The sequence below is a fragment of the Mirounga leonina genome, unplaced genomic scaffold (assembly GCF_011800145.1).
Source record: "Mirounga leonina isolate KUSES-001 unplaced genomic scaffold, KU_Mleo_1.0 Mir_114, whole genome shotgun sequence".
NCBI classification, from domain to species: domain Eukaryota; kingdom Metazoa; phylum Chordata; class Mammalia; order Carnivora; family Phocidae; genus Mirounga; species Mirounga leonina.
This window is the reverse complement of record NW_023270265.1, coordinates 44,380,791-44,393,377: the sequence shown is the minus strand read 5'-3', so window position 1 is coordinate 44,393,377 and position 12,587 is coordinate 44,380,791. Positions and strand designations below refer to the sequence as shown.

At 39.3% G+C, this 12,587-nt stretch overlaps 1 protein-coding gene across 10 annotated transcripts in view; it reads left to right on the top strand.

Annotated features, from left to right (window-relative positions):
- Positions 1-12,587, top strand: part of ATE1 (arginyltransferase 1) — a 169,402-nt gene that overhangs the window by 81,345 nt on the left and 75,470 nt on the right. For 5 of the 10 annotated variants that reach the window (XM_035030439.1, XM_035030412.1, XM_035030405.1 and 2 more), the window contains one exon: positions 769-868. In XM_035030439.1, coding sequence (XP_034886330.1) covers positions 769-868 — 100 coding nt within the window. Of the gene's footprint in view, positions 1-768; positions 869-1,253; positions 1,303-5,850; positions 8,365-9,812; positions 11,892-12,587 lie in introns of those variants that run through there. The other 5 variants (XM_035030430.1, XM_035030453.1, XM_035030424.1 and 2 more) reach the window with 5 other exon arrangements.

The following is a 12,587-nucleotide window of genomic DNA, read 5'->3' as shown; positions in this document are numbered from 1 at the left end:
ATAGAGAAAAAGTGGTGAGATAGCATAGTTTTCTTCCACTCTTTAGTTTTAGGGAGAATAAATATTAGAGTAACATCTAGATGTAGGAAGGAGTTATACATCATATATAGTTGCAAATGTTTGCATGTAAATGGTCATAATAATAGTCATTCTTCCTGAAATGTGTTGGTCTTTGAGTTTTATAAAACTTGCTGTGCTGTTTTACACTTGATAAACCCAGTCTTTTGAGAACTCCAGGGGACAATGAGTAATGTATTAAATAGATCTCTTTATTTTTATGCTGTTTGAATTTTAGATCAACTAGTATGCTCAATAAAGTGTAAAATGTGAACTTAGATGCATTTGCTCAAAATAATTCAGAGTTGTTTAGGTCTTTTTAGTAAAAGCTATCTTAAAGTTTTGGTTTTTTTTTTTAAGATTTTTATTTATTTATTAGAGAGAGAGAGAGAGACAGCGAGAGAGGGAATACAAGTAGGGGGGAGTGAGAGAGGGAGAAGCAGGCTTCCCACGGAGCAGGGAGCCCGATGTGAGGCTCGATCCCAGGTCCCTGGGATCACGACCTGAGCCGAAGGCAGACGCTTAACGACTGAGCCACCCAGGCGCCCCTTAAAGCATTTTTAAAATTGTTTTGCTTTCAACACTTGGAGTTTCTTAATAGCTTAACATTATATTTTCAGATGTTATCAGATATTTGACATCAAATTACATGTACTTTGAGTATTGGAACAAGATTTAACTGTACCTTCATCTTTATTCTTCTTTTGGCAGAGAAATTGGTTTTACTAGGCAACTTCATCAGAAAACATCTCAACTCAGCTATTATTATATGGGTTTCTACATTCATTCATGTCCCAAGATGAAATATAAGGTAAAGCTGATTTTCATGCGTGTCTGCTCTAGATGCAGTTCATGAACATTAATGCTTTCATGGTTTCTAATCATATTAGTTTAACTCGCTTGTATATTTACAATGTATATAATGAATTATTTTTAAATGTGTTTTAAACTTTTCATGGAATCTGGCTTGTTCATTGCCTAAAACAGTGCTGGACACATAGGCACTTAATATATGCTTAGTACAGAATGATCTGTAGAAATTAACCAAATATATAGAAGTCCCAGCTATTCCAGAATATTCAGTAGGGCCTGCTTACTTGGGGTAGAACAGAACAGCCACTAGGAATCTACCTTGCCTGGGTGCATCCTAACCCTTCCCCCACCCTCCATTTTTTTCTCCTTCCCTTCCATTTTAGCTTTGTTTCCTTTGGACCCAGTCACAGTCCAGAAAAACTGGAGCTCAATGTAAGCAGTGAGGTATTTTCAATAATAATAATAATAATAATGCAAATGTTTGTAAGATTTTCATCATAGAAAAATTAATCTTTAATATGATTTTTGTCTCAGGGCGTATAGGACTTGGACTTAGAAGGGGTGACGAGTGAGTTAATGAAGGAAATCACTTTGCTGCCTCAGAAATGAAGCTTTCTGTAGTGAGAACCACAGCCTTTATTGCTCTGACTTTATAATTCATCGTATTATTGTGAGATTTAACTGTATGTCAGAATTCCCCTTTAAAAAAAAGTTTTATCTTTTATGACTGTCTTTAATTAAACTCTTTGATGTTTTCTAAGGATTAGCAGCCTACTGTATGTAAAAACTCTGGTAACTGTAGAGCAATATGAAGGAGTAGTGATTTCCTTCATTAACTCACTCTTCACCCCTTCTAAGTCCAAGTTAAAGATTTTTAATTTATTTTTGACAGAGAGAGACACAGCGAGAGAGGGAAAACAAGCAGGGAGAGTGGGAGACGCTTAATGACTGAGCCACCCAGAATAAGTGTTGCTCTGAAGAGGCAAAAAGATGTAAACATGAATCTTCCTCTTAAAATTTGTAATCTTGGTGAGGATTGGGGGTATTTTACGTGAAAACAGATTAGGAGAATGGTTTGGTTAAGTGGCCTGGTATCGAGTAGGCAGATGGGGAAGCATAGGTCAGAGAGAAGGAGCAGACAAGTAAGGATTGGCAGGTGACCTTGCCCATGACATAGTCATATAAAAAAGGGTAACCAAAGGACTCTGAAGGACTTGAAAGCTATTCTGAGGTATTTAAGCAGTTGGGAGTCGTTGAGGTTTCAGAGCCAAGAACATGGCATGTGGAAATCAAAAAACATATTCATATGTGTAAGTTACCATTTTTTTAAAGTTATGGGTATTTTAAAAGCATAAACCAAATTGAAAAGTGTAATCGAACCCCTTTGTACCCATTACCCAGCTTCAGCAATTTGCAGTACCTCGTATTTCATCTGTTCGTTCATCCCTATTCCTACCTCCATCATCTTTTGAAATATTTTGGAACAAATCCAGAATATCATTTCATCTGCACATTTTTTAATATGTATTTCTAAAAGATAACAGCATTTTGAAAACAAAATCACAGTCTCAGCATCACACCTCAGAAGCATTAACAGTATTTCTAAATATCCTCCTGTACCTCTAGTCAGTGCTTGTATTTTCTGATTGTCTCAAAATATTTTTTAGTTTGTTTGACTTAGAACCCACACGAGGTCTGTACATTTGGTTGATGGGTCTTGTAAATCTTTTTAATCCATAAATTTCCCCTCCCTCTTTTTTTTTTTCTCTATGCAAATGAATAATCCACAAAACATGGTGATTAACTAAATGTGGGAATGAACAAAAGTGGCTCCAGAGCGTTGAGGTTAAGTGCTCAATGTCTGGGGAAGGGATGCTTCCACTGTTAGAAACTGTAGATCCTAGAAGCAAAACTGGCTTTGAAAGAAGGGTGATACACAATACCTTGCTGGTTTTATGCTGACATAGCCCAGGTCTTCTGGCAAGGCTTCCTGCTGGCATTTAATTCCCGTATTTAAGTGTACGTTGTACGTAACTTGTGAATTTAATCGTTCAAATATTTCCTTTATGCCTGAATTGTTAATTTAGTTGATAGGTCTAAACATATATTCTCTGTGGAAAGAAAAGCATGAATATATTTCTCTTTTCCCAAAAATACTTACTTGGTACTGTTTTTACTAGTGTTCTCTCCTTCTAGCTCATTTTTGTGGTACCAGATCTAAATAAATTCAGGGTAGGAAACTCACATACTCTGGATATTGTAGTACAATAATAACACTCAAAAGAAAAGTCTAGCCATCCTATATATTCATCTGCCTTTGTGTACTTGTGCATGACCCCTTCTAAACAGAAGTATTTTTATGCCAATCTTAGGGACTTGGAGAAGTTTCACTTTTACTTCCCATCTGTAATGGCCACTCTAGTGTCACAGGATTTTTCCCTCAGGAGTTTTTCCTTATACCTAAGCTTAATTGCTCCATATTTTAACCTGTTTATTTTTTGTTGTTGTTGTTGTTCATGGAAATGTTGACCATATTTTCATCACCCCTTCCTCTGTATGAAGACTTTTTTTTTTTTTTTAAAGATTTTTAATTTATTTTTGACAGAGAGAGACACAGCGAGAGAGGGAAAACAAGCAGGGGGAGTGGGAGAGAGAGAACAGGCTTCCCGCGGAGCGGGGGGCCCAATGCGGGGCTCGATCCCAGGACCCTGGGATCATGACCTGAGCCCAAGGCAGACGCTTAATGACTGAGCCACCCAGGCGCCCTGTATGAAGACTTTTTATCCACCTTTGTTGACTCCAGGCCAGACTAAATGTTGTATGTTACTCAGTCTCTTTCCTAAGTCGAGCTCTGCTTGGAAATAGAAGTCTGGCTCATATCTGGTTTTTAGTTAAGAATTAAAAAATGCTCTCCATACTGTTCAATCTGTCTGGCTTAATCATACCCAACCGAAATTTGTCAGAATTATAGCTTCAGGATATTATTTTTAAATTCCATTTGCATGAGAGATACCCCAGTGCCCATCTGATCTTTTTTTCCTTCATTCACTTACTGAGCTCCTGCTGGAAATGCAGCAATGAACAATACAGGCAAGATCCCTAGTCTCAAGGACCTACAACAAGTTAATAAAGAAGACAAACAGATAGGAATGAGCACTGTGTGATGTGGTAAATACTTATTAGGTGTGGCTCCTTTCGAGTGGGGTCAGGGGGAGCCTTTCAGAGGCATAACGTTTAGACTGAGATTTGGTTGACAGGAAGTCGGCCAATGGGAAGACGAGTGGTCATTTCAGGATGAGACTGGAGGACAGCTAGTGCTCGTCTCCTTTTGAGTTGCTGCTGTTAGCCATTCTGGCTGTATTTCAGGATGACCTGAGGAACTTTTTAAAAAATACCAGTACGTGGGCCCCTACCTTCCAAGATTTTGATTCATTGGCTGGGGGTCAAACCATGGACGTCATTTTTTTTTTTTAATGCTCAGGAGATTCTAATGTGAAGTCAAGCTTGAGAACCACTGCACCAGATTAATTTTTCACATCTGAGCGCGTAATAACTGGAAAGATGATTATTTCTCATTTTAAGTTAGCTAATTTCTGTTTATTAAATTAAGAATCACTCTTGAAGAAGCTCATATCTACATTTTGTTATCTGGGTCCTGAACATTGAAGGCTGACTAACCGGAGTCTTTCAGCTGGGTTTTCCCACCCGAGGGCCTTTACCCTTACTGATCTCTTGTTTTTCAATCTCCCTCTACCCATCCTCCATGCTTGCAAACTCCTCCTCCATCATTTCTCAGCCTAGCGGTGACTTGCTCCAGTAATCTATACTGGACACCAAGACTAGATTTGACCACTCACCTACCCACCCATACCCAGCTTCCTTAGCATTCTATGTTTCTTCCCAAAATTCAAGTCTGTCTCCTGTGTATACGTTTGTGAGACTTCTGATGTTTATCTTCATCATGTATGCCAAGTACCTAAAAGTGTGCCTGCCACACAATAGATGTTTAATTTTTAATAGACATTTGTTGGATTAATGAGAAGAAATACTAGTGCTGTGGGTCAAGAAACTCCCTTTTGTTTAACAAGTATTTACTGAGTGTGACTAGGACGGCTTCTGCTTTGCAAATAGATTAGAACTTAGTAAGACACATAGGTAGTTCTAAGGGAATATGACTGGATATCATGGAGTATTGATAAATATTCTGATATCAAAGGGAGGTAGTGGTACAGGAGTGTGTAACAGTTTGGAGAAGTTGCTTAATTACAGCTGGTCTTGGTTTTGCAACTGTAAAATGGGAATGATATAGAAATGAGATATATTGTGGGGTGTTTTGTTTTTGCTTTTTTTTTTCTTTTTTCTTTTTTAGTAAGCTCTGTGCCCAGTGTGGGGCTTGAACTCACGACCCTGAGATCAAGAGTTGTATGTTCTACAAACAGCCAGCCAGGTGCTCTGAGATATATTGTGTTTTTATCTCAATTTGAGTATAGAATCTTCTTGCACTGACTGGTAGGATAGAACCTACCCAGGTGGGTAGCATGCACAAAAACATTACCTGTGCTTTTGTTGAGACCTGTCGAAGTTCTGTGTTTATATACTAATAAATGGCACCCAGATTTCTAAGTGGCCTGCTTGTGCTATTAGCCATACTTTTTAGTTCAGATGCTGGGGAAAAGCAGAGGCTTATGCTAGTGTATACCAATACTGCCTCACTTTATGAAAATTTGCAGAATTGTGGACACTTTTATCTTTTGTTTGGAGGAAAATGGCACTGAACTCTGTTGGGGTTGGTGCTGCAAAAAGGTGAACCTCTCCAGAATAATTCCTGTGTTGCGCTGCAGGGTATCTGTTGGTTTTGGCCTTGTCCATTTAGGGCAGAAAAAGTCTGAGCTCAGATGTTTGTGGGCAGAATAAAGTGACTATTTTGTTCCATTTGTAGATGTTTTCATTTCATCTAAGGATATTTTATTATATTTTCAGCAAATGAGAACCCTCAGTTATGAAGGAACAGCACAACTGCCTGTAAAAGTGGGAATTCTCAATCAGAAATGTGCTGTTCAAAATTGTAAGGTAGATGTTGGTTCAAGCATGAATATTTCTCATTGCAATTTGAAGGTCCAGAACTAGACACCAACAAAAAAGGTAACTCACGGAAAATGAATTGCACACTATTGTAAAATCTCTCATTTTCAAGATTCAGTGAGAGTAAATTTAGCATATAACTACAGTAATAGTTAAAAGTGTATCTTCTTTCTTGGAGCATAACTAAGTGTTTAAAGCATTAGTAATGGAGTATTTTTGCCACACTGTAAAATGTACGTGGAAAAATCTGTATATTTCTATCTGGTATTAAAAAAGGAATGTATCTTAAAACAGGAATATTAATATTGAGAAGCAGCAGTGTCTTAGTTCCTGGTACACTCCAGACACTGAGAATACAGCTGTAAACAGTGCAGATGTGGGCTCTGCCCTAATGGAGGTCACAGCTGAGGGGACATGTAGATAATAATCGCCCAGTGACACCCAGTGATACGTAACTGTACCTGAAACTAGAACAATGTTTCATTTGGATTTTCTTGTGTAGATTTAGACATGTTAAGTTACAGCCTTCACCATATAATACACTTATATGAAGTAGGGCAAACGAAAGTATTTAACAGCAGGTCTGAGATACACAAAAGGGCTGGTTTTACCTGTTCTCTTTTTATTGAGTAATGAGTTTTAATGAGGGTATGCTGAAATGACGAGTTTATCTTTATGTGTAGGGAGGACCATGCATGGTAGATGGTTTCCAGGGTGTGTGTCCATCATCAGTTCTTCTCACCGTGTATGTGCATACTGCTGCATCCATCAGAAGTAGATTCTGTTTCCCTTGCCCTGATTCGACTGGCCTTCTAACTTGCACTAACTAACAGGATACCATGGGAAAGCACTCTCTGGGGCTTCAGGCCCAGGCCTTAAGAGGACTGGCAGCTTTCCCTTCCTCTGTCTTGGGAGCCAGCCATCATCATGTAAAAGGGCCAACTCCTGCTGGCAAGAGACACCACCTGGGAGGCCTGAGACCATCTTGGATGTTTCAGCTCTAGCCCTGCTTGCTGAATGAATACGGCTGCCTGAGTGAGCCTAAGAGATACCGTCAGAAGAACCACCTAACTGAGCCGTAGCCAACTCACAGAATCAGGAGGAATAATAAATTATTGTGGTTTTCAGCCACTAAGATTTGGAGTGGTTTGTTACTCAGCAACAGATGACTAAAGCACATGGTATAGGATGGAGATGACTAGTTAGAGATGTAGATGTCCACGTAGATAGAAATCATTCTCTGTGGAGCTGTTCAGACCCAGAATTGACCCTTAAGTGAGCTGAACTGATCTGAGAAGCTTCTGATGGCTCAGTGTGAGAGAGTTTTGGCAAAGTCACTTAATTTCCATATGCAGTCATGCCTAGGGATGTGCCCAGTTGGCTTATGGGAATTCATCTTTGTAAGGCGTTTCATTTAATACCCTGACTTGAGCCTACAAGGCATTTCTTAACATGATGATGAATTTTGATTTTGGTTGTCTTGCTAATGGTAATGATGAGCACTGCAAGATGAAGATGAAAATCACCATGTGGTCATCCTCATAGTTACATAGATGGCACTTGTTGCCATAAATCCTCTTCGATGGTTTGCTAGTTTACAGCAGTTATATTTTTGTGCCTCCTAGTCCCTAAAACACATTTTTATTCTTTTGATTTTGCTGGTGTGTGTGTATGTGTAAAGGCTGATTTACATAAACATTCCTTAGTAAGATGTGTTTTGTTTGTGCCTGTAGTCTTAGATGTAAGGCACAGGATAGTTAGAGAAGATTTAATGAGAGCTGGAAAATCGTCATTAATGAAAGGAACGGGCTTGATACGTTATCATTATTCACATTAACTTGTAATAATTGTGGCCATGTTAATGGGACTTGATACAGTTTTAGCATATATCAGTACCAGTTTGGGGGCTCAGGAGCTGGCTGACATGAATAGAAATGGGTGCTATGGCAATTTTATGTTTAATTTTTTGAAGACCCACCCTACTGTTTTTTCCATAGTGGCTCTGCACACAGATTCTAATTTCTCCACATTCTCACCAACATTTGTTATTTTCTGGTTTTGTTTGACAGTAGATATCCCAAAGTGTGTGAGGTTGTCTGTATCTCTTTTTAAATTAAGGGAAACCTTACCAAGAAGCCTCCCAGCCCACATCACTCATTTTACTTGTCAGAGTTGTGCCTCTTGTCTGTGCCTGTGCCAGTCCCTGGCAAGGAGGATGGGACCCTGTGCAACTCTGATCAGTGATGGGAGGGGTCACTTCCTAGAGCACATGGCCTGCAGTGGACACCTGAGCAGGCTTTCCCCTCATTCGGCCTAACCACCAGTATTTCTTGGAAACTGAGCTGTTGCTTTGTGTTTATTTATTTTATATATGCATTATATAGTTTATATGTTATATAGTTTATATGTATGTATACACACAGTATTATTATATATACTTTTAAAAATCAAGCTGTTGGTTTAAATCTGTTTGGTTTGTTTTCTAAGTATTTTTTAAATGAATTTTCCTGTGCTTCCGAAATGTTTAGTATTTACATGTAAAGCTTGGTTCGTATTCTCTATTTTGACCCCTTTCCATACAATTCAAAACTGTTTGATTTCCTTTGAAAGTAAAAATTGGAGTATATAGAAATGATGTTAGGTATAATTTTTAAAATTTCTTCTCCGTGTTGTCTCTCAGGGTGCTGCTGTGAGGCCATTCTGTGATCTGAAAGAGGTGTTTTGACTAAATCCTTGTCCAGACTTGTATGCAGGCCAAAGTAAACAGTGATTTCAGGCAGTCTGCTTTGGTAGCATGACATGGCCAGACATCAGATAGTTGAAACATCAGAAAGGGTTCGGAAATGTCAGAAAAAAAACAAAAAGCTAATTCATCTGTGATTAATCATTCTTCAAGTCAGTGCCTCAGCTTGATTGTGGCCAAACAACACCTCTGGAATTCGGCAGGAGTTTGCCTAAAAGAAGGCAGTTGGCATTACTGTTACAAAAGCACCTACAGGAAAAAATTGGGGTTTATATACAAAGCTGCCTCTGCAAAATCACAAGCTGTTGAAACCCCCAAGCTCCCACGCTTTTTGAAGTTTCCTGACCAGACACATTAGCAAATGTTATTTTACTATGGTATTGCAGCCCCGGGTGATGTGTTTGGGTACACATAGTAGTGACTTTGCTACTTTGGTCGGAAAGAAATACAAGTGATCTCATCGGTTACCCACAGCACAGAACACAACTCTGGAGTTTGTGATTCAGAATCTATTGCTCTGGATGTTAAATGTCCGATGAATTAGACAGAGTCAGTAGAAAAAATGACCACAGAATAATTTTAGTAAGGGATTTTTGATGCCTCCTACAGGCAGTGGGAGGTAAGAGAATTCACATGCTCATCACAAATTCTTGTTTCTAAAATTGTCACATGTGGAAATTTGCCCCATCAGAGTCAAAAGGCAATTCCTTAAGGGCCATGTGTTTTAAGCTTCTCATTACAAGTGAGAAAATTGAAGCTCAAGATGCTTAACTTGCCCAGAGTTTGAAGCAACTCACATTTTAAAAAAGATTTTATTTATCTTTTTAAATAAACTCTACACGCATCGTGGGGCTTGGACTTACTACCCCGAGACCAAGAGTCACACGCTCTACCGACTGAGCCAGCCAGGCGCTCCTCACTTAACATAAGGGAGAGTTTGGAATTGAAATTCATATAAATGGCTTTGTTTCTTAGATTTATGATGAGCTGCATATAACTTTTAATTTTGGAGAATTCTAAAATACTTGGCATATTAAAGGTAAATGTTGACTGGGGACTAAAAGCGTATTTAATCATGTGCCTTTTCCCATCCTTTTCCTCATCTGTCTGCCCACAGTGAAGTAGGAAGCCTGGCATAGTGCATGATTCCTAACCTTTGAAAAACAGCAGTCATCTTTGGTGCTTTTGGAAAATACTACTACCCGAGCTGTGCCCTGACCTACTGAAAAAGCAAGTTTGCTTTCCTCCTTCACCCAGCCCCCGTTCCCTGACTGTCAGGCACTACACTCCGTGCTCTCCAGCTTCCATGCCTCCTCGCCTTGTCCAGTCTCCTGTCTCTGAAAAGGTCTTGCACTTAGCGCTGCGTGTGCCAGCTGGAGCTTCCTTCCAGACCATTCGCTCTATCTGCCCACTGCTGCCCCAAACAGCTCCACGCCCGTGTGCCGAGTGAAGCTGGAGGCAGCCTTTCTGATCCTGTGAGCTCTTGGCACTTCTAAGTGCGTTCTCTGTGGCTGTGTTTGTGCTCCAGTTGTTTGGAGGTATATATGACTAGTCCGTGTTTACGGAGGGCCTCCTCAGTATAAAACGTCCTGCTGGATGCCGAGGCAAGAGGAATAGGATCAGACGTGGTTCCTGCTGGTCAGGTCCGTGAGCAAACCGTGGCTGACCTCTCGCTGTCCTCGGTGCTCAGCACATTAATTGGCACACAGAGGTGCTCAGTGAGCTTATTGATGTGCAGTGCCTGTGGAAGGCGGGCATCTGTCTGAATGAGGAAAGCTGGGAAGTGAAGGGAAGCATGCAGGGAACTGGCTTCTTCACAGGTCTCTAATTGGAACACCGGGCTTAGAAAAAATGTAGTCAGGCCTGTCTCAGTAGTCCAGTTTATATTTTCCAAGAATTGTCTCTGCTACCTAGCTGTAGTGTTTTGTTTTGTTTTGTTTTTGAAAAACTGGTTATTGAAACGTGTATACAGAAAAGTGCACCATTCTTAATTGTACAGTTTGATAAATTTTCAGAATGATTCCATCTACCTGTGCAACAAGTACCAAGATCAAGAGACAGAATATTCCAGCCCCACACAAACCTCTTTCATGCCCCATTGGTTATTATCCAACCCCAAAGATAACCACAATAGACTCATTTTGCCTGTTTTTATACTTTACAAAAGTATATACTTTTATACTTCACATAAATGGAATCACTCAGTGTATTTTATTTTGTGACTGACTTGTTCCATTCAACAATATATTTGTGAGATTTATTCATGTGGTGGGTGAAACAATAGGTGGTTTATTCTCATCGCTTGTATGCCCATTCTCCTGGGGATGAACTGTTTCTAGGTTTTGGCTAATGTAGTGCAACTATGAGCATTGTTCACATGTCTTTGGGTGAACATAATGTATTTCTGATGGGCATAGACCTAGGTATGGAATTGCTAGATCATGGGTTTAGTTCCTACTGCCCATAACTTAAGTGGATGTACCTATTTACATTCTCACCTACACATGGTGAGTTCCAGGTGCCTCCCATCCTGATAGTGTACTGTGGGGGGAGCATTGTGGTTTTAATTTACATTTTTATGTTGACTGACAAAGTTGAATGCCTTGTCACATGTTTGCTGGCTGTTTGTAAAGTGTCTGTTCAAATTTTTTTGCCCATTTATCTGTTGGGTTGTCTGGCTCTTATTTGTAGAAGTCTTCACAGCATCCTGGGTAGGAATCCTTTGTTGCATACGTGTTTTACAGGTAACTTCCTCCACTCACTGCTGGTCTTTTTATTCTCTTAATGGTATCTTGTGATGAGGAGAAATTCTTAATTTTAATGTAGTCTTTAGGGCTTTTGTGTCTTGTTTGAGAAAATTTTGCCTACCCTATGTCCATGGAAATGTTTTACTTCTGAGATTTTTATAGTTTACCTTTCACACTTCAGTAATTGATCTGAAATTTTTGGTGTATGGTTGTGCTAAGGGTCAAGACTGAATTTTTTCCCAGATGGATAATTACTTTTAGTTTCTTAAGAGCACTGCCTGCACATAACCAGTTTAATAATATCTCAATTAAATGATCTCTGTGTTGTTATATTTGTATTGTCATAAAATGTCTCTGCTTTCCCTTTTTCAGACTTAGCCTTGATTCCATTAAATTAGAAATAGCTCATTTAACTTGGGCGCCTGGGTGGCTCAGTCGGTTAAGCGACTGCCTTCGGCTCAAGTCATGATCCTGGAGTCCCGGGATCGAGTCCCGCATCGGGCTCCCTGCTCAGCGGGGAGTCTGCTTCTCCCTCTGACCCTCCTCCCTCTCGTGCTCTCTGTCTCTCATTCTCTCTCGCAAATAAATAAATAAAATCTAAAAAAAAAAAAAAAAAAAAAAGTCCAACTTGAATTTAAAAAAAAAGAAAAGAAAAGAAATAGCTCATTTAACTTTAGGTTTCTCCCTATAGAATGATACTGGCCAGCCTGTTCTTGATTTCAGTACTGAAGGGTGTGCAAGTAAGTCACTTGCTCTTGGACATTTCTTCCAAATAGCTTAAAAAATAAAAGGTGCTGCAGAGATGCAGAGAACCCCTTCACTGAAACAGGATGATATGTTTTGTGAAAATTCAGTTACAGGAATTATTAAAACATTAAAATGATTAAAAGCTCTTTGTGTACTAATACTTGTAATATCAAACATTTACCATTTGTCACATCCCATTTGTCATTTGCCTTATAGCATTGTTTATTGTATGTACATTTATTGAATTATACGGAAGTTAAAATTTTTTATGTTACCCAATTTATTAATCCTTTTCCTCTGTGGCTCCTGGCTTCTATAACATGCTTTTAAAAGACTTTCTTGGGGTGCCCAGGTGGCTCAGTCGCTTGAGCATCCAACTCTTTTTTTTTTTTAATAAG